This window comes from Phlebotomus papatasi, chromosome 1, assembly GCF_024763615.1.
Source record: "Phlebotomus papatasi isolate M1 chromosome 1, Ppap_2.1, whole genome shotgun sequence".
Taxonomy (NCBI): domain Eukaryota; kingdom Metazoa; phylum Arthropoda; class Insecta; order Diptera; family Psychodidae; genus Phlebotomus; species Phlebotomus papatasi.
The window spans coordinates 34,496,569-34,517,441 of record NC_077222.1 but is presented as its reverse complement, the minus strand read 5'-3'; the positions used below and the strand labels follow the sequence as shown (position 1 = coordinate 34,517,441).

The 20,873-nt window shown below is 36.1% G+C and overlaps 2 protein-coding genes across 8 annotated transcripts in view; one reads left to right on the top strand and one right to left on the bottom strand.

Annotated features, from left to right (window-relative positions):
* The window catches only part of LOC129798906 (ribosomal protein S6 kinase delta-1), a 9,492-nt gene extending 4,040 nt beyond the window's left edge, over positions 1–5,452 (bottom strand). The window contains exons 1-2 of one of the 2 annotated variants that reach the window (XM_055842391.1): positions 5,210–5,452; positions 3,189–5,132 (exon numbers count right to left, since the gene is read on the bottom strand). In XM_055842391.1, the coding sequence (XP_055698366.1) occupies positions 3,189–5,132; positions 5,210–5,311 (2,046 nt within the window). In that variant the 5' untranslated portion in view covers positions 5,312–5,452. Of the gene's footprint in view, positions 1–3,031; positions 5,133–5,209 lie in introns of those variants that run through there. The other variant, XM_055842390.1, reaches the window with a different exon arrangement.
* Positions 1–20,873, top strand: part of LOC129798907 (dihydroxyacetone phosphate acyltransferase) — a 24,718-nt gene extending 3,845 nt beyond the window's left edge. The window contains exons 1-6 of one of the 6 annotated variants that reach the window (XM_055842396.1): positions 8,565–8,755; positions 9,267–9,605; positions 16,139–16,445; positions 16,517–16,872; positions 19,522–20,591; positions 20,657–20,873. In XM_055842396.1, coding sequence (XP_055698371.1) covers positions 9,408–9,605; positions 16,139–16,445; positions 16,517–16,872; positions 19,522–20,591; positions 20,657–20,786 — 2,061 coding nt within the window. In that variant the 5' untranslated portion in view covers positions 8,565–8,755; positions 9,267–9,407 and the 3' untranslated portion in view covers positions 20,787–20,873. Of the gene's footprint in view, positions 1–8,564; positions 9,145–9,266; positions 9,606–16,069; positions 16,446–16,516; positions 16,873–19,521; positions 20,592–20,656 lie in introns of those variants that run through there. The other 5 variants (XM_055842392.1, XM_055842394.1, XM_055842397.1 and 2 more) reach the window with 5 other exon arrangements.

Sequence of the window (20,873 nt, the reverse complement as noted above, 5' to 3'; positions counted from 1 at the left end):
CAAAAGATTTGAATTTAAGTCAAAAAAAGACTAAAAATTAATCTGAGATATGAATGAAAAGATTAAAATTTATTCTTTTGGAATAAAATTTATTCTTTTTTGGCAGAATAAAATTAAGTCGTCAAAAAATATAATTTTAAGATTCACTTTTTTTCTCAGTGTTCTTGTAATCTTATACTTTGTAATGTTGTAGTCTAGAGGCTATGAAGTTCCCAAAAAGTAGCGTGAGTTCGCTGTAGTTACAGTAGAACCGGAGATATGAGGGGTCAAAATTCACGAAATTCAAACCGCCATATCTCCTGTTCTATTTGATCGATTTTGATGGATAAGGGCGCAAAATAAAGATATCGCAAAGCGCTACAATTTTTTAGAACGTTTGAACTTTGTATGACAAACACTAGGAGCGCCACAGCCGAAAAATAATAACTATTATAAATTACATAAATTCAATTATTTTGACTCTTTCTCAACCGGATTATTTCGGCATAATTGTAGAGGGCATTTATATCTATATTTCGTCCAAACATCATTTTTTTGCTCAAATCATGCCATCTGTACGATTTTGTCGTTTTATGGTGTCTACACACTAGAAGCAATTTTCGTCAAAAATTGTCTTTTTTTAAAAATTCTGATGTTTCTGCCTACAAGGATAAGGGTAATTTTCTTTAAATATGCATTTTTTAAAGAAATTTTTCTAGAGGCCATTAGTGTAAAAAAATATTTTTCCTACAACGGATCGAAAGTACGTAAGTGCTGATATGACCGGTTTTACTCGACTACGTTGTTTAAAATAAAGGTTTAAAAAAAATCTTTCAAAATTCAATCAGTTTATGATATTGTTGTAGTTCGTCGCATGGAAAAAACCCGCTGTGGCCGAAAAACGTGTTCCAAATTGAATTATCTTGCCTACCGTGAAACCGTTAAGATCAAGTTTTGGGGCAAAATTATAAAGGAGGTTCTGGTCTACATTCCACCCTTATAGGGTCGAATGAACACATCTTCAACAAGGAACCAATATTGTTGAGATTTATTTAATGTGTCTAATAAAATGTAAGTAATATGGCGTTTTTTCATTAATCTACAGTTTTATATAAGGATAAGTGTTAAAATATCGTATTCCAAATGGTACAGAGTAGGGTGACAATTAGACCTGAGACGAGTTCTTAAAGTGTCAATAGGTGTTCCTTTCACCCCATCATTTTTCTGTCAGTTCATCCAAATCCTAGCTACAAATTCTGATTCAGGGCAGAATCACATTGACAATAAAATGCTCACCGTAGCCTCACCGTATTTCGTTAATTTACGCATTATCATTGCAATTCTTACGCAAATTTTTCATTACCGTATTACCTTATCTCGTACTCGGTGGCACTAGGTGAAAATAATATAAAAAAAAATGAAGAAATAAAACGAAAATTCGATAAACTGTGAGCAAAAAAAAAACTATAAGAGAAATTATTCTTATTCGTACAGTTTTTTTTGCTCGCCATTTATCGAATTTTCGTTTTATTTTTTTCAATTTTCGTATTTTAATTTCCCCCAGTTCCACCAACGGTGCAATCAACTGAATGTCGAGAAAAGACATTTTTCACTGTGCTAAAACGTAATAAAATGCACCGCCTCTGCCCACAAACCTTCAGGAGCACGGGGAAGAAGCATTCACTATGGGGAAGATACGATCAGCAGATTCTTCCAACACGAGGCACCTTGTAATGATTACATTGTAATACCAAATAAAGTGTCTCGATACGATTAATAATAACCTAGTTCCACCGAGTATGAGATAAGGTAATACGTTAATGGAGAATTTGCGTAAGAATTGTAATGAAAATGCGTAAATTAACGAAATACGGTGAGCATTTTACTGTCAATGTGATTCTGCCCTCAAATAAAAAAAATACATTAAAAATTTCATTGAAAATTACAAATTGCTGTATAAAATCTCCCAACTTTAGTTCCAAATCGAATTGGCATGCTATTCGAATTTATTCACATTAAGAATCTCACTTACAATAAGCTGATCCGGGCTTATATGTTTATTTTATTTTAGTTCGCCAAAGGGCTTACTCCATCCTAATTTTACATTATTCCAATAGATTAATAATAATGTGTAACCGCTGAACAAATAAAGGTAAGACCCGTACTTGCGAATTCCAGCTTTTCGTAAATTTTATTATTATTTTGTTCGTCGGTTTACAACCGATTTGAACCGGTTTATAAATCACTTGTAAGATTGCATAAAATATTTCAGGAATGATGCAATTTTATTTTAATCAAATAAATTATTTGGTGATATTGGTTAATATCTATTTGGATTTATCGTAGATTCCCAGACATTTCCAACGAACCTGATCTTGTGCAAATCGGTTAGGAAAAACGCTTTTCTAGAGAATTATAAACTTTAACCTTGAAAACCCGTTTAGGAATGATTCAACGGTATTCGGATTCAACGTCTCTAGGAAGCGTAATCGCAACCGATTGGTATTACATTTGGACTCTTTAGAAAGCTCTTGGATTTTCTGAAGTCTAAACCGATTCCAATCGGTTATGAACCGGTAATGAAACGATAAATAATCGGTCCAAAATATTTGTGGGCCAGTAAACGGTGAATGGTATGAAACTACTTCCGAGGTATAGAATTGAAATCACGAATTTGAGCATTTCGCAAAGCATGAAACCCTAGAGGTTCAGTCTAGTTCCCGACGATCTCAAAATCCTAAATATCAACCAATTTTATTGCTTTTTTAGAATTTAAAATAAATCATTTGTGCCTAATAATCCAATACTAAGTAATTTTTTTTCCAAAATAATCTTGATTGTTGAAAAATTAAAGCAGTTAAGCCACATGGCTAAGTCTCAGATCTGAAGCCCGTATTAGCCACCCGTTTTTTTTATTGAATTTAATTTATGATTATAGGGGGCATATAGAGTGAAAATAGTTTGACTGAAAATCACAAGTTGATATCTCTTAGCGTTCTCATTTTCCAGCTAAAAGGGCAATGGGTTAATTCTCTACTTTTAAAAGGCAGACTTTACTGTGATTTGATTACAATTTATATTGCTTTATAGTGGAATTTGCGGAAATATTTCCACAAATTCTTATCGCCCAAAAATAAAAACACACAAATAAACCACTGCGGAAATTCTCGTGAGAATGTCTGGAAAAAATAAAAGAATATCTTACTCACCCCATCGAGCAATGCTCTGGCCTCATCTGAAATCTCCACTTCCTCGGGATACTGCACTTCGTAATAAGTAAAAATCTCCCCCGGATGGAGGAGGGTAAAGGCATGTTGTGTGAGTATCTCATAGAGAATTACTCCAACAGTCCACCAATCAGAGACTTCGGTAAAAGGCCTTTCGGGAGCCACATAGCCACCGGCTACGGCTTCTTGCTTCAGGAATCTCTCCGTGGCATCCGGATGACAGTAGAAATAGGTGAGAAGGAGCTGCCCACTAGAGCCGAGAAGTAGATTATTTGGATGGAGATCACAGCAGAGGACATTGTGCCTATGGAGCGTATCAACAGCCACTACCAATTCCCTTGCCCATTGTCTTACACATCCCTCGGGAATTTGGTGTTTCTTTGGTGTTGTTTCAGCAGGGGTTTCAAGGACGGCGTCCTGAGCCTCTTCCGGAAGGGAATTGTTGTCGTTTTGGACAGGGATTTCTTCGGTTGGCTCATTTTCTTCGGGAATGTCTTGCAAAACTGGAGGAAGAGTAATCTCTTCGAGAGCCTTACCAATTCCTTTGGATTGCTTCAGGGTACTACTGACAGATTTAAGCAGAGACTTTGCACAGTGCACCAAATCTAGGACATCCATATCCTTGGATAGGATATCAAAGGATGGAGGAGGTTGGTGATTTTCTTCCGGGGAGATTTCTTCATTTTCAACTGGTTTCTCTTCAAGAGAATCTTTAGGTTTTTCGGGTTCTGGTTCTTGCTGAACTTCGGGTTTGTCCAGTAGAGCCGGAGGGATTTTCTCTGCTGAGAACTTTCCTGGTTTAAAGTCACGGATATAGTCATAGAGTTTTCCTCCAGGCGCCTGATGCAGGAGCAAATAAATGGAGGATTCTGACTGGAAGTAGGCAATCAGGGGCACCATGTAGGGAATCTTGTGTGGAAGGAAAGCACCCAGGAAGAGCGAACTACTCGGTGGCTTCTCAATGGCCTTCATAATGTAGATTTTTTTATCAGTGACATCCTGAACCTGCATCACCCTCTCGACAATCTTCATCACTTTGTACCGTGACAGATTGCTCAGGGGTCGTTCCAGGGAATAGGGTTCGGTGTCTGAGGGAGAGAAATTCTTGGGTTTCCGGACAATGTGATTTTCACAAACCCTTTCGGCCCTTTTGAGGTACTTTGAGGCCTTTTCCTTGGCCATTTGCTGCCTTTCAACATCCCTATCTTGCTTTGCACCCACCAGAAGGGTATTTATACCCTTCTTGTAGCACTCAAAACTCTCCTCATACTGCCCATTGACTTCAGCCTGCATCGCTCGGCTGAAATCAACGGCAGCATCGAAGAAATAGTCAATATCTTGGGAAATGTCCAGATGCAGGCTCAGCTGACGACTACTGGCCACTGAAGGTTCTCTCGTGACAGATCCCACAGAACCCTCGTCACTCACGACCGAATCCCTCCGGGACAAATCACTCCCACCGTTTCCCAGAGTGTCCACCGAAACCGTGGACACAGAGTCCACACAGTCAAAGGGCAAAATATCACTGTCAACCTCAGCACTATCTCTTGTCGGATCAATCAATGCAATTTCCGACTGGAAGGGAATGGACAAATCCTTGCAGATTGCTGCAATATTCCCCTTGTGACTCGGTGATGTATTCGGCGTATGACCTCCACGGAGGAATTTGACAAAAACCTCACTCGTATACAAAGCTGGATGCATAGAGACAAACTCCAGCAATTCCAGGATATACTGTCTCCTTTCGTTGATAACTTCAGTGTCAAATCTCCGGAAATAATATCTATCTTCGAGTTTAGGAACTTTACCACCCAACTTCAGTGCTCGATGCTTCCGATGGATCTCCCTATGCAAATTCTTAATCTCACTGAAACGCTTCCACACAGTCACACACGATAGAGCCTCGGGTACAAATCGCGGAAATACCTAATGGCACAATTTTGAGCAAGATTGAGTAATTGATAAGAGGCATAGAATTTTTATATAGGAGTTTAGTGACTCACTATTGATGTAATTTTGTAAATTGTGTAGCCCTTCTTATGCCGGGCTATGTCGTTTATAGAGAAACTGTGCACCCAGCCCTCTTCTGCTGTTGCCATTGTCATCCCCCGGGGGCCCTTTTTGTGCCCAAACAAGGGGAAATTGGGGGAGATTACCCCCTAAAAATTGCACAAAATCACAAAGACAACACAGTTTTTGCAAAAACAAAACACAACTCCATCATGGATAAATAGACGGCGAAAAGTGGCGAATTTACGTTTATTGACGAAATTTTTTATGCAGGAACCCATTAAAAAATGCGTCTGTGGATAAAATGTAGGACATTGCCGAGCATTTTCCAATAAAATTCTATGATTATTCCCGTACCTGTATCATAAATCATATTACAAAAATTAAAAACGATCCTGTAATATTTTTGAGACCGACAATGCGAATTTGCAATTTTTGTTATAGAATAATTGCAGTGCCCGCTCTCTAATCCGGATCGCCGTAATCCAGACGAGTTATCGACGGTTACATTTAAAATCATTTTGAGGTCATGTAGGGGAGACCGGGGAGTTTGGGACAGGGGTAGTGTGGGACAAAGCGATTTTTTCAATTAATTTTTGAAACAAATGGGATTTAACCATTACTGTATCGTAGGCAATATTAAGATGTATCTTGACTAAAAGAATGGATATCCTAAGTTTTATTGTTTTAATTCTATGAAAAAATTTTTAAAAATTGATAAAAATCGTATATTTTGACGTCTCAGTTTTCCTCTTTGTATTTTATATCAGCGATATATAATCAAAACTTTTTTATCTTATTAGGTAGCAACTCCTGAAAACTTGAGTTGTTTTTTAACTTTTGTTAACTTTTTTCTAGTAATGTTTAAAAAATGCTAGTTTAGAAATGTTAAAGTAATTGCCTTACGTCGAAAAAGTACAGTAGTCGCCGCAAAATGTCTGTATTTTTACAGACTTTTAAAATACGACATCCCGTCGAATATCTTAAAATCGACCTCCATCCTCTTTCCTGATTTGAATTCTGATTGCTAATTCGTGTTCTTAGATAGTTACTCTATCTAAATCAAAAGAGTTTGTAATTAATAAATGTACAGAATTTAAATTCAGTAACTGTTAAGACGCGTGTTTTACAAGGGGTCCGCGCCCCTATGGTAGATATTTTTTTTTCTTTTCAAAAAAATCATCTATTAATCTGTATGAAAACAATTCCAAAATATGAACAATCTATTTCAAGTATTTCTGTTACATTGACTGAATGGGTTAAACACTCTTGAAAAAATAAGCAATATTTCAATGAAATTGATGCATTACGTTTTGAACATTTTTCTTCACCACTTTCAGAAATTTAGTTTTGAGAAAAATGTGAATAAAGTTCACGCCATCACGCCTCCTACTGACATCCATAAAATGATCGATGCAAATAACTGAATGTCTGTCTAAAGCGACATTGTCACGTTGTGATAAAATGTAATAAAATGCACCGTGTTTGCCCTGAAAAAAATCCAGGAGCACAAAAGAAGTTATCTGCATTGCTGAGAAGGCGTCCATGGGCCGTCTAAAAAAATTTTTAGTCAAATTAACAGATTTTTCTATTACGAGATATAGCATCGCAAAAAGGATTAACGTTATTAGCATTAGCTTCTTCCCAACGGTTAAAGGACAAGTTGGTGTTTGAATTGACATTATAGATGTCTCTTTGTGGCGTCGATTCTCCTAAGAGCGTTTCTAATGTTATGGCCTCTACACACTGGAGAAATTTATGTCCATATTGAAGCAATTTCCCTACGTTTGTGTAGGAAAAGCTGAAGAGCTGGACATAAATTTCTCTAGTCCTCTATAGCTGAATGTTGAATCGAAGTATAAAGATAATTCGAGGATGATCCACCGTTTTCTAATGTTTGAACGAGAAATAGAATAAATTTAAACAGTGGATTAACGTTTAAGCCAAAAATTAGACCCCCGATTTCGGAGGTATAATTTTTGGCTTAAAGATGGAATAAACCTGTCCACATCTATCCATAAAATCTTCCCAAAAATACTGTTAAATGATACCAAATTAATATAATCTGCACTTTAGTGCATTTAAAGAAAAGAAATAAGGCTTTCACTCTATTTACAGCTTCTTAAAAAGTCAATTTTGTCTGAAATAAAAAGAAACATACACCATTAGCGAATTCAATGAGTCGCCACTGAAGCAGGAGTCGCGGGAGTCGCGCTTTTTTGTACCCCGAAAATATGCACATTCTTTCACATCCACAATATTGATTCCTATTTTATTTTAGAGAATTTTTTGCAAGTCTGGTGGTTCAAGATTACCAAATAATGAGAAAAAGCCGTGGAATCTTGCTAAATCGAACGAAAACATTGGTGAATTGATGTTTTCTGGCATGCCAGGAAAGCCAAAATATGGGGTTGTCGGATGAGAAAAACAGCTTACGCCAAAGCACTGTTCCACGTTTCTGCATACGACAAAATATTTAAACATAGCTTAATTTTAACTCCTAGACTAACGCTAATCAGTGGTTCAAATGAAGTTATTCTTCGTTTCAACATTCAGCTGCTAGTGTGTACAGGTCATTAGTCTGAAAGTTACCCCTTCGGGAGGAATATCAGAGGCTTAGAATTGAGAGTTAATTCATGTTGGATCGTCATAAGGAAATGATAAGAAGGAACGCTGAAAATTCTGGAGAAACTTACAAATACTCTAACCGTATGTAACACCTTTTGTAATACATATTTTCAATACTGTTAATAATAACTGGCGTCCATACTGACATTTATTTTCTGCATTATTTCTACATTATTTTATTTAGAGAATTTTATTTCGAATAATCCGAAACTCTTCATAAACTGCAAGATGCACTTTAAACTCTTTAAAGCGACTTCGAAATTGAAAATTGGTTATGAAGTGTATATTTATGGTGAATTCATTGTTCTTTTTCTTTGAAGATCTTAATTCATATTAGCTACGAAATTTGACGTTTGATATTGAAAGAATACAAGGAGTAAATGAAAATCATATTCATAATCGTTACATATTAGCAACGATGCGAGAGTGCTAAAAATTTCAAGACGTTTTAAAAAAATCCTAATTTTACCACAGTAGTGGTTCGAATTTGAACTTAAAAAACTTAAAATTTTGAATTTTCCGGGGGCACAGATATGTATGAACGAGATTTTCACAGTTCCTTGTCTCCTATAGAAAGAAGTTTATATGTAAAACTTACAAAAAATAACTATCCCCGCACTCTTTTCTAGTTCCAGATTTTATAAATCAATCAATTGAAACTCGTCAGACAATCCCCAGATTTGTCCGTAGACTATTCTTCGATGGAGACAAATTTGTTATAGGGCGTGTGGAAGAGTGTGGAAAGTGCGTGAGTTTTTTGCATGTGTATCGATTGATTATCAAGTTCGAGATAATAATTCAATTTGTACACTCAAATGAAGTTGTAAGCTGTGATTGTGCCCAGCCGGTAAATCCTTCACAACTTCATTTAAATTTCCATCGGAAAACCATGAGGAAAAGGCTGTAAATAGGCAAGTAAATTCATTTTTGAAATGAAAAATTCTCCCATAAAAAAGGTGCACAAATTACTGACTATATTGTTTTCCTAATTAAAATGCGACAAATGGGCAGGAAAAATGTTTAACGACATTCTCTGAATCATAGAGCTTTGCCATGAGTATGGAAAAATTAAAAAATTCAATACATTCAAGAGAAAATATTGATAAGATTATTTTCTTGAGCAATAGAGGCGAGTGTCTCGCAGTTTAGAACGTGATGTGATCGCATGCGGACGTTTTGAGAGGGAGATTTCTCTCTGGTTCTCACTGCGATTCTATAGTGTTAGAACATTTTTAGTTGGTGTGTCTGTGATGTTTCTCCAGTGTCTCATAGTTTGTAAATAATTCATTGAAAAAATTCCGTAAGTGGATTTGCATGTGTCAGGAGAATCATACCACCTTTCTTGAACACAAAGCTTCAGAGAGACACAAAAAAAAGTTGTTAGTCAAATAAATAACTCTCGTCTCTCTTCTTTTTTTATAGGTGAAAGTCTCATTTTGGTCTCGCGAACTCTCAAAAAAAAAATCAAGGAATTTCAAGAGGTGCGCCCATCAGTGAGAGTTATTTGAAAGCGAAAGATAGCACGTGAATTCAGCACGAAAAATTCCCAGAGGGACAGGAAAAATGTCAGAGACCGATAACGATAAGCTCCCGGTGGATTATTTAGGGCAGTACAAGAATCTTCTGGTAGGAAATCGACTTCCAAATCTGCGAAAGAAATGGGATCCTCTGATACCATGTCGCAAGGATAGATACCTGACACCTGAACAACTCAAGCAACTTGTCGCAAAGAGCCCAAGAATTATCAAGATTCTCGATGAGGTAAGTCCCAGTTTTTACTCACAAATTTATTTAAGATCTCTCTGTATGCTTAGAGATATCGCGCGGAAGACTGAGCTGATGATAAAACTATATCAGCTTATGGCTATTAAGATTCTTATGTGTTCCAATAAGAAATATGATCAAAATCCAATTGAAGTTAAAATAATGACTAGAAAATCAGGAAAACTAAGATTAGGAATTAAATTAAATTAAATTTACTAATCTGGAAGATTGTGTGGAATCTGGCGAGACAATTAGTAAACAAAATTTAATATTCAATACAATATTTTTTATTAAATGTACAAAAAGGATCCCAGACGAAATCCCGGACAGTCACAATCCTGAATGAGGCAAAATCCCGAATGGATCGAAATCTCAAATTGGTCAAGATCCCAAACGCCAAAATCCTGAAAAGGCCAAAATCCCGAAAGCTAAAAATTCTGCAAGCCAAACTCCTGGAAGAGCTAACTTCCCGAACGGGAACCCTTTAAGGACGATTGGGGCACTGGTGACCCAAAAACAAAATTTTTTCTACGTCTATCTAAATTTAAGCTTTCTTCTAAGAAGTCAAAAAAAATATTTTTTCTGACCTCCAATTATTGATCCTCTCGTCCTTTAAGGATTGAAATCCCGAAACCCCAAAATTTGGAAGTCACACTCCTAAAAGGACCAAAACCCCGAAGGCTAAAATCTTGAAAGCCAAAAACCCGAACAGCCAAGATCATGAAAGGGCAAAAATCTCGAATTGGTCAAAATCCCGAATGAATCAAAATTCCGAAAGGCCAAAATCCAGAATGGGTCAAAATTTCGAACTGCTAAAATCCAGAACAGCCAAAATCATGGAAAGATTGCAATCCCGAATGGGTCGAAGTCCTAAGACAGCCAAAATCCCAAATTCCTAAAAGTCCTATAACCACAGTAGAGTCTTTTAAATTCGAACACTCTGGGGATATTTTTGACTTCTAACATTACTTTCTTTTCATTTTATACGATCATAATGTATATGTAAACATTCAGTAAGAAGTACATTAAATATGATTTTCATTCATCCAGATACGACTTTTTTAATCTACCCCTACAATTGACATTTTGAATCCAAACATCGTTCGAATTTAAAAGATTCAGATTTGAGAGACTCTACTGTACTTCCATGATTGCACCTGTGCTTGCTGGAGACAAATTGAAATTTTCTGTAATTTAGGAAATTATTCCACACATTATTCTTCATATTATTTCGTCCCTTTCAGGATTTTAACCATTCGGAATTTTGACTTTTGGGATTTTAGAAGTTTTGAGATTTTGGCTTTTCAGAATTTTAACTTTTCAGGATTTTTGGCTTTCGAAATTTCGATCCATTGTGGATTTTGGCCGACACCGGTACAGAATATTTTGTATTTTTGTATTAACCCTTTAAGGACGATTGAGTCACCAGTGACCCAAAAATGAAATTTTTCCTACGGTCATCTAAAGTTGTGTATCGCTCTAAAAATGCAGAAAAATTGATTTTTTGTGACCCACGATTTTTGACCTTCTCGTCCTTAAAGGGTTAAAAACATTTTTCATCATAAAATGGATGGCAAACCGTCCCAGGCTTTACGAAATGCTCGAACTCGCGACTTTGATGCTATACCTCAAAAATACTTTCGCAATATTTACCGTTTACCGATTCACAACCGGTAGAATCCCTTAAAATAGCTTAGGAGTAATAAAATTTAATTTCGAATAAAAATTACTTATCGGTTACGTACCGGTTTTAGTTTGGAATCGATTCAGACTTGTTAGGAATTCCAAGACTTTCCAGCCAGCACAATAAGATACCATTCGGTTAAGGAATGCGCAATCTAGGGCCTATTTAACCTTTGAAATTGAAAAATCGTTAAGGAATAATTCAACGGACGAATATCCGCCTGGTTAATCTCTAAAATATATCCAAAAATTAAGAAAGTGCACGTCGCGTTTTTGAGCAATACAAAAAAAAAAGATTTTAATGAAGACTGGGGAGGGGTGAGGATAATATAAATATAAATAAAAATAATATAGGGGAGACCGGGGAGGTTTGGGACACTTTTTCATGTTTTGACTTTGAGACAGTATTCCAAAAAACCACGATAGTGTATTACAATTTTATGCAGTCTATAGAATACTTATGGGTATTGACTTTATAAAAAGTACTCGATAGAACTTGGAAAACAACTCAGTTTTCTTGGAGAAGATAAAACATTTTACTTGACGCTTTGTTCCAAACCTCCCCGATGTGGGGCAGTATGGGATGCAAAAGGGGATGTTTGGGACCCGTTTTTCTCGCATAATTTGTATTACTGGAACACGTTAATTAATTTTAAATACTAGATTAAAAATATTTCTGATAGAAATAAAAATGTTTCATCTTTTATTTACACTTAGAAATTAATATCAATTTTATTTGTACAGTAGAGTCATTTATTGTCAATCAATTATCTAAAGTATTTTCTTCTTATTTTCCATCTACCTCACTTTGCCTTTTTTATTCGAAATATTGCAATCATGATTATCAAATTCCTTAAGTGAGTAGATTTTCTTACAACTCTTAGTTTTGAACTCATTGATGGATTCCTGTTTGATTTTACGACAACTGCATTGTACCTGTTTTTTCATTATTTCTCTGAATTAGCTCTCGCCTTGCCTTTTCTGGAGAACTTGTTCGAGAAATTTTCGAAAAAAATAGTTTTTAACTAGATTGGGCAAAGATCGAATATTCTCTGAGAAGGAATTATTAGAGTAGTTAGAGAAATCTGCTCCACTGGTAAACTTTGCACAAGAGGGAGATTTCCAGTAGAAACTGGGCATTACTCTTCATTTTGACAATAAACAATTGCATATCACCTACAATCTTGTCGAAAATCAACGTCCCATTCATCCCCATTGAGGTGTCCCAAACATCCCCACGTGTAGTTTTGATATTTAAAACCTTTATGTAAAAAAACAAGAGCGTATAATCTCTGAAACTTTTATAAAAATATGTTCCCAGATTACACTGCTACCTCTAATGAGATAAAAAAGTTTTGATTATATATCGCTGATATAAAATACAAAGAGGAAAACTGAGACGTCAAAATATACGATTTTTATCAATTTTTAAAAAAAATGTTCGTAGAATTAAAACAATAAAACTGAGGATATCCATTCTTTTAGTCAAGATAAATCTTAATATTGCCTACGATACAGTAATGATTAAATTCCATTTATTTAAAAAATTGATTGAAAAAATCGCCTTGTCCCACACTACCCCTGTCCCAAACCTCCCCGGTCTCCCCTAAATATAAATACTAGACATTCATGACCAGCGCAGAATAAATTTTGTTTGTAAACATGTTTTCAAATTTCCCTATGAGAGTGAGCGAGATGACTAGATCTAGATCTCACTCACTCTCATTGAAATGTCAAAAACGTGTTTACAAAACAAAAGTTATTGTGTGGGCAATGTGCCCAACGCACAATAACTTTTGTTTGTTTTTGACATTTTTAATGAGAGTGAATGAAACAGAGATCTAGTCATCTCGCTCTCTCATATAGAAAATTTTGAAAACATGTTTAAACAAAAGTAATTGTGCGTTGGGCAATAAGCTGAATTTGAGATCATTTTGTGAGTTGGCTTCAAACAGCTCCATATAAAAAAAATAATTGTCCGACAAGTAGAGGGGGCGAGGTTCCTCGAAGTCCCCAAGTTTCTATCTTTAACCATTTGGCCTCTAGGCATCGGTACTCAGTACGGCGGAACAGACAGACAAACAGCGTGAGAAATCGTGTAAAAAGTGAAGATATGTTGAGAAATGTTGTCTCTGGAGAATGGAAAGTGGAAATTTTGAGGGGTGAAAATTGAGGGATTGTATACTGCTCTATCTGTGGAGTTTGAGCAGGAAAATGACCTATAGGTCATCATATATGATCACATCTGAGTTTTTTTATTGACCATTTTAAACTGATCAATATTGCTCATTTCATTGTTTAATAAAAGGGACAGATAATCCTAACCGGCTTATGTAGGTGAGATTCTTAACGTGAGCTAACTCGGAGTGCATGCAAATTCGATTTGGAGCTGAAGTTGGGAGACGCCATTCAGTTATCTTGAATCAAATTCGTGAAATTATACAAGTTTTGTATTTGAACCAAAATGTCAAGGATATGGATGAACTGACAGAAAAGTGTTATATGGGTGAAATGTAGACCAGAATGTTCTCTATAATTTTGCCGTAGAACTTGAACTCATCGATTACTCAGAAGCCAAGATAAGCGAGGTTTTTTGTTTCTTAACTTTTTTTTTCATCCAGAGTGCCCCAAGTAGTCATTTGTTGAACTTCAACTATATCAAAGAATTGTTGTATTTTGTGGGACTTTCCATTTAAAACCATATTTTAAGTGTCTTTGTAAAGTAGAGGCAGTCAAATTGGCATCTGAGTGGTTTCAAAGCGTTATTATTGGAAAAATCAATTTTTTCACACTTAAACGGCAAAATCGGAGTGATAGCGTAGTCTGAGCGGAAAATGATGTATGGACGAAATGTAGAGACAAATGTGCTCTACAATTATGTTGAAGTAATCATCAAAATCGGTTCAGCGACAGTCGAGATAATTGAGGTTATGTGATATTGAAATTGGTTTTTCGACTGTGGCGCCCCTGGTGTTGGTCCCACGAAGTTCAAATATTCTAGAAAGTTATAGCATTTGGTGAGATCTTTCGTTTAAGCTCTCATTCATCAAAATCGGTCACATAGAACCGGAGATATGATTTTTTGAATTTCGTGAACTTTGACCCCTCATATCTCCGGTTCTATTGAAACCACAGCGCACATACGCACCATTTTGGAAACGTCCTAGACTGGACTACAACATACTAAAATTTCATTAACTTGCACAATGCCGTTTTTGAGAAAAGTGACTTTGAATTTCGATGAATTTTGACGCTATCACAGCGCCACCTGTGGTGACTTTTTGAACTTCCATCTGAAAGTGCTCATCGAGACGAAACCAAAAAGGTAAAATTTAGGTCGCTATGTTAATTAGAACCGGAGATAGAGGCCGGTCAATGTTCGAACTTTGAACCCTTATAGCTCGGGTCAGGGGTTATGGATCGACTTAAGGTTTTTTTTGTTTGATAGGTATAATCAACGGCTACAACATACTAAATTTTCAGCCCGATGCACAATGGAATTTTTGAGTTATTTAACTTTTAAGATTTAAAAATTTTCTTTTTAAAAAAAGCGCCCCTAGCGGTGGTTTTATGAACTTGCGATGTTAGAAGGAGAAGTGGCATTTCATGAGAGCTTTCCAAAAAGCCTTCAATTTTTAAATTCTGACAATTAGAACCGGAGTTATGGCCATTTTAAGAAATTTTTTTTGGACCCTTATAGCTCGGGTCAGGGGGGTCGGGGGACCTTAAGTTTGGTATTGATGGAAAGCTCTAAGGCCCAGCTATAACATACTAAAATTTGAGTCCGCTGAATGCCATAGGGGCAGAGCTATTGAGAAAACAAAAAAAGGGGGGTCTTCAAAATGGCGGAAGGAGGGGTGGGGGGTCTATGCACCAAGTTGCAATTTTCACCCGATATATAACCTTTGCCGAAAACCGCAAGTCGATATCTTTTTTAGTTTAGGAGCTATTAAGCTCCAAAGAGCGGCCGGCCGGCCGGCCGGCCGGGAACGTAAATTAGCCACATATATATTCGTGATCAGGAAGTGCTGAAACACATTTTGGCCAAATTTGAGGTCGATCGGACGACATGAAATTTTGTTAGGATTATAGTAGGTGAGATTGTTAAGAATCTCACCTAATAAATGTTGACTTATTGGAAAAGATCGTTGGAGAAACCGATGGGATATCTCATACGTATTTAAAGTTTATGAGCTTTCTCCCGTTACTTGAGCAAATATAATTGGTTTCCAGAGTTCCCAACAGAGTTAGACAAGTAATGATTTTCTTCTATCCCTTTTGGGAGATAGGATAATTTTTTAATGTGGCAACATGATTTCAACTTAGGTATAGATTTTATGCTAACTATGACAAAAAAATTTAACTAAGAAAAATCTTATTGCTTTTTTCGTTTTCGCTATTAAATTCCAATGCTCGATTGGCCCCTTGGGATTTTAGGACCTTTCTTTTTATTAATCAGAAGAGTTTAAAGAAATATTTTAATAAAGTTTGAGCCAGATCGATGGATACAAGTATTCATGATAATTACAATAGCTGAGATTATTGAAAATCTCCTTCAATAAGCCTCATCAAGTAAAGATTATTTTGACCCAAATGAGGGAAAATCGTTGATAATTTTACGGAGAAAGAAAAGACAAGATGAATTACAGAAATAATCTCAAACAATTGATAGCAACAATCAATTTTCCTTTGTCATTGTTGTATCAGAGTTGAACTCTAATAGATTTTCTATTCATTTTAAAGTAATTTAGAATATGTATAATGTTTTCTTTTTAAAGCTATTGGGTATATTAGGCATTAAATTATCTCCAGTCAAAGTCCTAAATATACTCCTTGTGCTTCTGCAGATGAGCAAAAATGACAAGAACAAGAAGAAAGAACTCACAGTGATTGTTCGTCAGATGCTGGATGAGATAGGTCTGGCCAGGAGTCTTCCTGTAATCCGATGGTTAGGTATTTGTATTCAGTCAACTATTAAGAAAATCTGCACTGGAGTTTACGTCAATGAGCTCAGTATTGAAAAGGTTAAGAAGAAAATCGGAACGCACCCAGTACTTTATCTACCGAGCCATCGAAGCTATGCTGATTTCATCCTAATGTCCTATCTCTGCTTCACCTATGATCTCGAGATTCCTGGAATTGCAGCCGGAATGGGTTAGATATTTGCAATTTTCTTAAGTAAATCTTTCCTAGTCCCTAATATTATTTTGCCGGCCGTTTTCCAGATTTCCACGGAATGGTGGGAATGGGAAATTTACTGAGGAAAACTGGAGCTTTTTTCATGCGACGCTCCTTTGCCTCAGACAAACTCTACTGGAATGTGTTCAAGGAGTACATGCATGCCTTGGTAACAGCCTATCATACGGGTATTGAGTTCTTCATTGAGGGCACAAGGAGCCGAAGTTGTAAAGCACTTCCGCCAAAAATTGGTCTTTTATCAATGGCTCTTGAACCACTTTTTATGGGAGAAGTCCCAGATATTACAATTGTCCCAGTCAGTATTTCCTACGATCGTCCTCTGGAGGAGCAACTCTTTGTCTACGAATTGCTGGGAGTACCCAAACCGAAGGAGTCTACAATGGTAAGTTACTGTCATATTTTTTTTATTGGATAATTTCAGAAAGTTTTTGCACAATGACTTAACTAATTTTTGGAATAAAAAACGCGTTTATGAACTTGCCATATAGCTACAATAATAATTTCTCCTTATGATGGTCTTCCGCTTGCAACTTTTTGTTGTGGTTTATTGAAGTCTTAAATATTATACAGTTATTGCTTATTTTTTCATTATGCGTGAAAAAAAAGTACGATCGTTGAGAAAAACTACGGAAATATTATTAATACATATTTCAGCAACGGTTAACTCTACCTTTCTTGAAAAACAAAATGACCCACTGTTACTTTGCTTATGGGAAGTGGAAGGTCAGGGATCTTTCAAATTATCAATATTCGCAGAGTTAAAAGTCCAGGCACAGAAAAAAAAATTTTGTAATATTGTTTGTAAATGTTTGTGAATTCCTATGGGGGACTTACGATCTGCTCGTGAATCGTAGGACTCACAAACAATTTCGTAAAAGTTTGTACTTTTTCCACAAACATTGTTCGTAAAATGATCATTTCACGAGCATTTTTTGTAGTTTTACAAACATTTGTTCGTTAATGTTCGTAAACACACAAAAAATGTTCGTAAATTTTTGTCATTTGTTCGTAAATGTTTGTAAAATATTCGCCAAGCAGACAAAAATTCACGAACAAATGACAAAAATTTTACGAACATTTTTTGTATGTTTACGAACAGTAACAAATGTTTGTAAAACTACAAAAAACTCAAATGTCAAATGATTATGTTACGAATAATGTTTGTGAAAAAATTACAAACTTTTACGAACTTGTTTGTGGGTCATACAATTTACGAGCATTTCGTAAGTTCCCAACAATAAGAAATCACAAACATTTACGAACAATTTTTCGAAATATTTTTTTTCTGTCAGCTACTCATAATGGCTCCGGCACACCTTTTAGATCAGGAAAATTTCATGATGTCCAAGTTCGAATCCCTTTTTTTCTCACACGATCGACTGAACTAATACAGTTGTCTCCACCATCACCAGAGGCGCTGGCCTAGAAAGGAGCCACCTGGTAAACGCCCGTCAAATAATTTCGTCAGATATCTTTAAGTTTTCTGCAGAAAATATCTACACCTCTGCCGAAAATCTGCCAAGAAATCTGTAGATATTCCTGCGAGTTTTATTTGGGCTTGGGACAAAATTCGTCAGAAATTTTTGCAGATTTTATGACGAATCCTGGTGCACACTCTGACGAATTTCTGTAGATATTTTGCCGATTTTCTGTGGATTTTTATCTACATTCCAGACTTTCCAGACAGCTGTGTCTGAAAAGATGGAATATTTTTCACTGAAGTTTGCAAAATTCAATAGAGTTATTCTTGGTGATATCACAGTGTTTATATTAAATAAAGAATTCTGCAACGCCGTGTTATAAGAAGAGAACAGTGAGGTGAAAACTTTAAGCAGAATGTCGACCTAAATTTCGTGTTTTTGTATCATTTCATAGGCGATTTTTTAAGAAATTAGTATTTTTGTTCGCACTTTTTTTATAGAGTTCTCGTAGGTCTTAGCCCATTCTGGACGTTTTAGAGCAATTCATAGGCCAAATTGTTTAATTGTTATCAGAAAAATGATGCATTTTGATATTTTTACCCGGTTTCAATGCATAATATTTTCAGATCGGCACTTTTTACAGTTTTTGGTCCTTTTGACCTCATTGTCAAAATCGCCATTTTTGAACCATTTAATTGGTTCTGAAGTGCAAACTATTTTTTACGGGGTACGTCCTTGATGGTGCATATTTCTTTAATTCTACTCTTAAACTAATGACAAATGACGAACTTCAGTTTATTTTCAACTTAGAAAAGATTGGATAGAATTAACAATTTCGAAAACCAAGACTTAAGATTTCATTCTATAGCTTAAATTTTACTCTTCGCCGCTAGATGTCGCTACATTAGCCCACATATTGCCTTATTTAAGGACTTAATAAGCAATTTATTTTAAGCACTTGAACAAAGCATTTAATTATGGCATTGCGATAGTAACACCTTACCTTGCTAAGTGCAAATAACTCATGAATTACTTTCCCATTTTTTTTTTATATTCTTTATTATTTTTTCTCATTATTTGTACTTTATGCAAATTATGTAAGAGGAGTGGAGCCTGTAATTTCTAATTAAAATAAATTAATATTTCTAATGTTGTGGTTTTACGGGCGAGCAATGTCGGCTAATATCAGGGGGGTGACATTAGTTCTGAAAAATGCGACCGATTTTAGTGTAAATTTTTCCCTGTTTTTGTACACATTTCACGAGATATCCCCAAAACTACGTAGGTTGCCAATTTGGGGTTTTCGGTTGCCTATTCAATATTAAGTTTGCTTTTATTTTGCATTTATATTTTTTGCTAATTCATTCTACACTGACAGAAAACAGCTCATAAACCCAAAAGTTTTTTCGGCACGCTAGAAACATATGGGAAACATAAGAAATGTCATGTCCCTCCCTGGCTAATATAATGACTGTTGACCAAGATTTGAGATCATAAATTCTGAGGTAGCCAATTCAGTCAAATCTTTATCATCGCATCTGTATCACAATCACAATTATGCTCGCTTATTCTTGGCTTTTAGAACATGAAAAACTTTTGATTCCTTCTAGGGCTTGATAAAATCTGTTCTAACGATTGAAGATCGCTATGGATGCATGTACTTTGACTTTGGTGATCCGATTTCTGTCAAAGAATATTTTGGCGATAGCCTCAATCGTTTCCAGCATGCTCTTGAGCCGGCTCATGTGCAGAATCTGACAAAGAATGAACTGGCTCTTATCTATGATCTCGCTCATGATGTTGTGAATTGTCAACAACGAAGAATCGTCATCAATTGCTTCAACTTGATTGCCATCTGTTACTGCTATCGCATGTACATGGGCAAAATGACGACGTTCAATGAACTGTGTGAGGGTGTTTTAATCCTCAGTGGTTTACTAAGGCGTCAGGGAGCCGTTGTGGCTGTGGATCCATCGAGAATACGGGATGGTGTTAGGGAATCCCTGAGAATTCACTGCAACATCCTGACAATTGGCAAAGATGAGAGGATTGTGTTGGAGAAACCACGAATCTCTCTTCGGGAAGTCAATCGATTGAAATTCAAAGCTCATGCCCTCACTGAAGACACAATGAAAAATACCGTACCGATTTTTTATCTGCAAATCTACATAAATCCATGTCTATTTTGGTGCTCATCCGTCGGGATAACTATTCTCTCTGCCCAATATCTCACCAAGAAAGGATCGAGAAAGACATCAAGTGCTGCATTGAGGCAGAATGTGGAGAAATTGAGGCTGATCTTTGCCAATGAATTTGTTTTCTACAGTGTCAATGATGAGAAAGATTTTGCCAAAGACGTTCAATTGCTCAAGAACTACAATGTCCTCAGCAATGAGGATGCTCAAGGACAAATAAGTTACCAACCATCGAATATCGATGGATACTATCTAACACCAATTGCACCATTTCTCTGCTGTTACCTTCAAGTTACCCAAGCAATTGATACCAAATTCACTGGGAAGACCTTCAACGAGAAGGAACTTCTCACCAAAACTCAGGAGTACATCGAAGAAGCTCTCATGAGTCATAAAATCTTCACGCATCCTTATTGCCTATCACTAGATAGCCTCAGCATTGCCCTTAGTTCACTCAGTAATCTGGGATGCATCAATAAAACTAAGTAAATTCGCCTATCTTGCAGCCTTAAAAAACGGTGTTCTTAATTTAGTTTTGCCTTTTTTTCAGAAACAACGATCTCACAGTTTACACCGCAAACACGGAAAGTATTAGAGAGACCCATCTTCTTCTGCTAGACTACTGTCAATTGTTGCCATTCAACTACCTTATGGACTACATGGTTTCATCAAAATTGTAAGATTTCGCCTGGATCGTGCTTCCTAAATTATTTTAAATTGCATTTTAATTTGTTCGATGTGTGTGAGCAATAAAGTTTTAGGAAAAA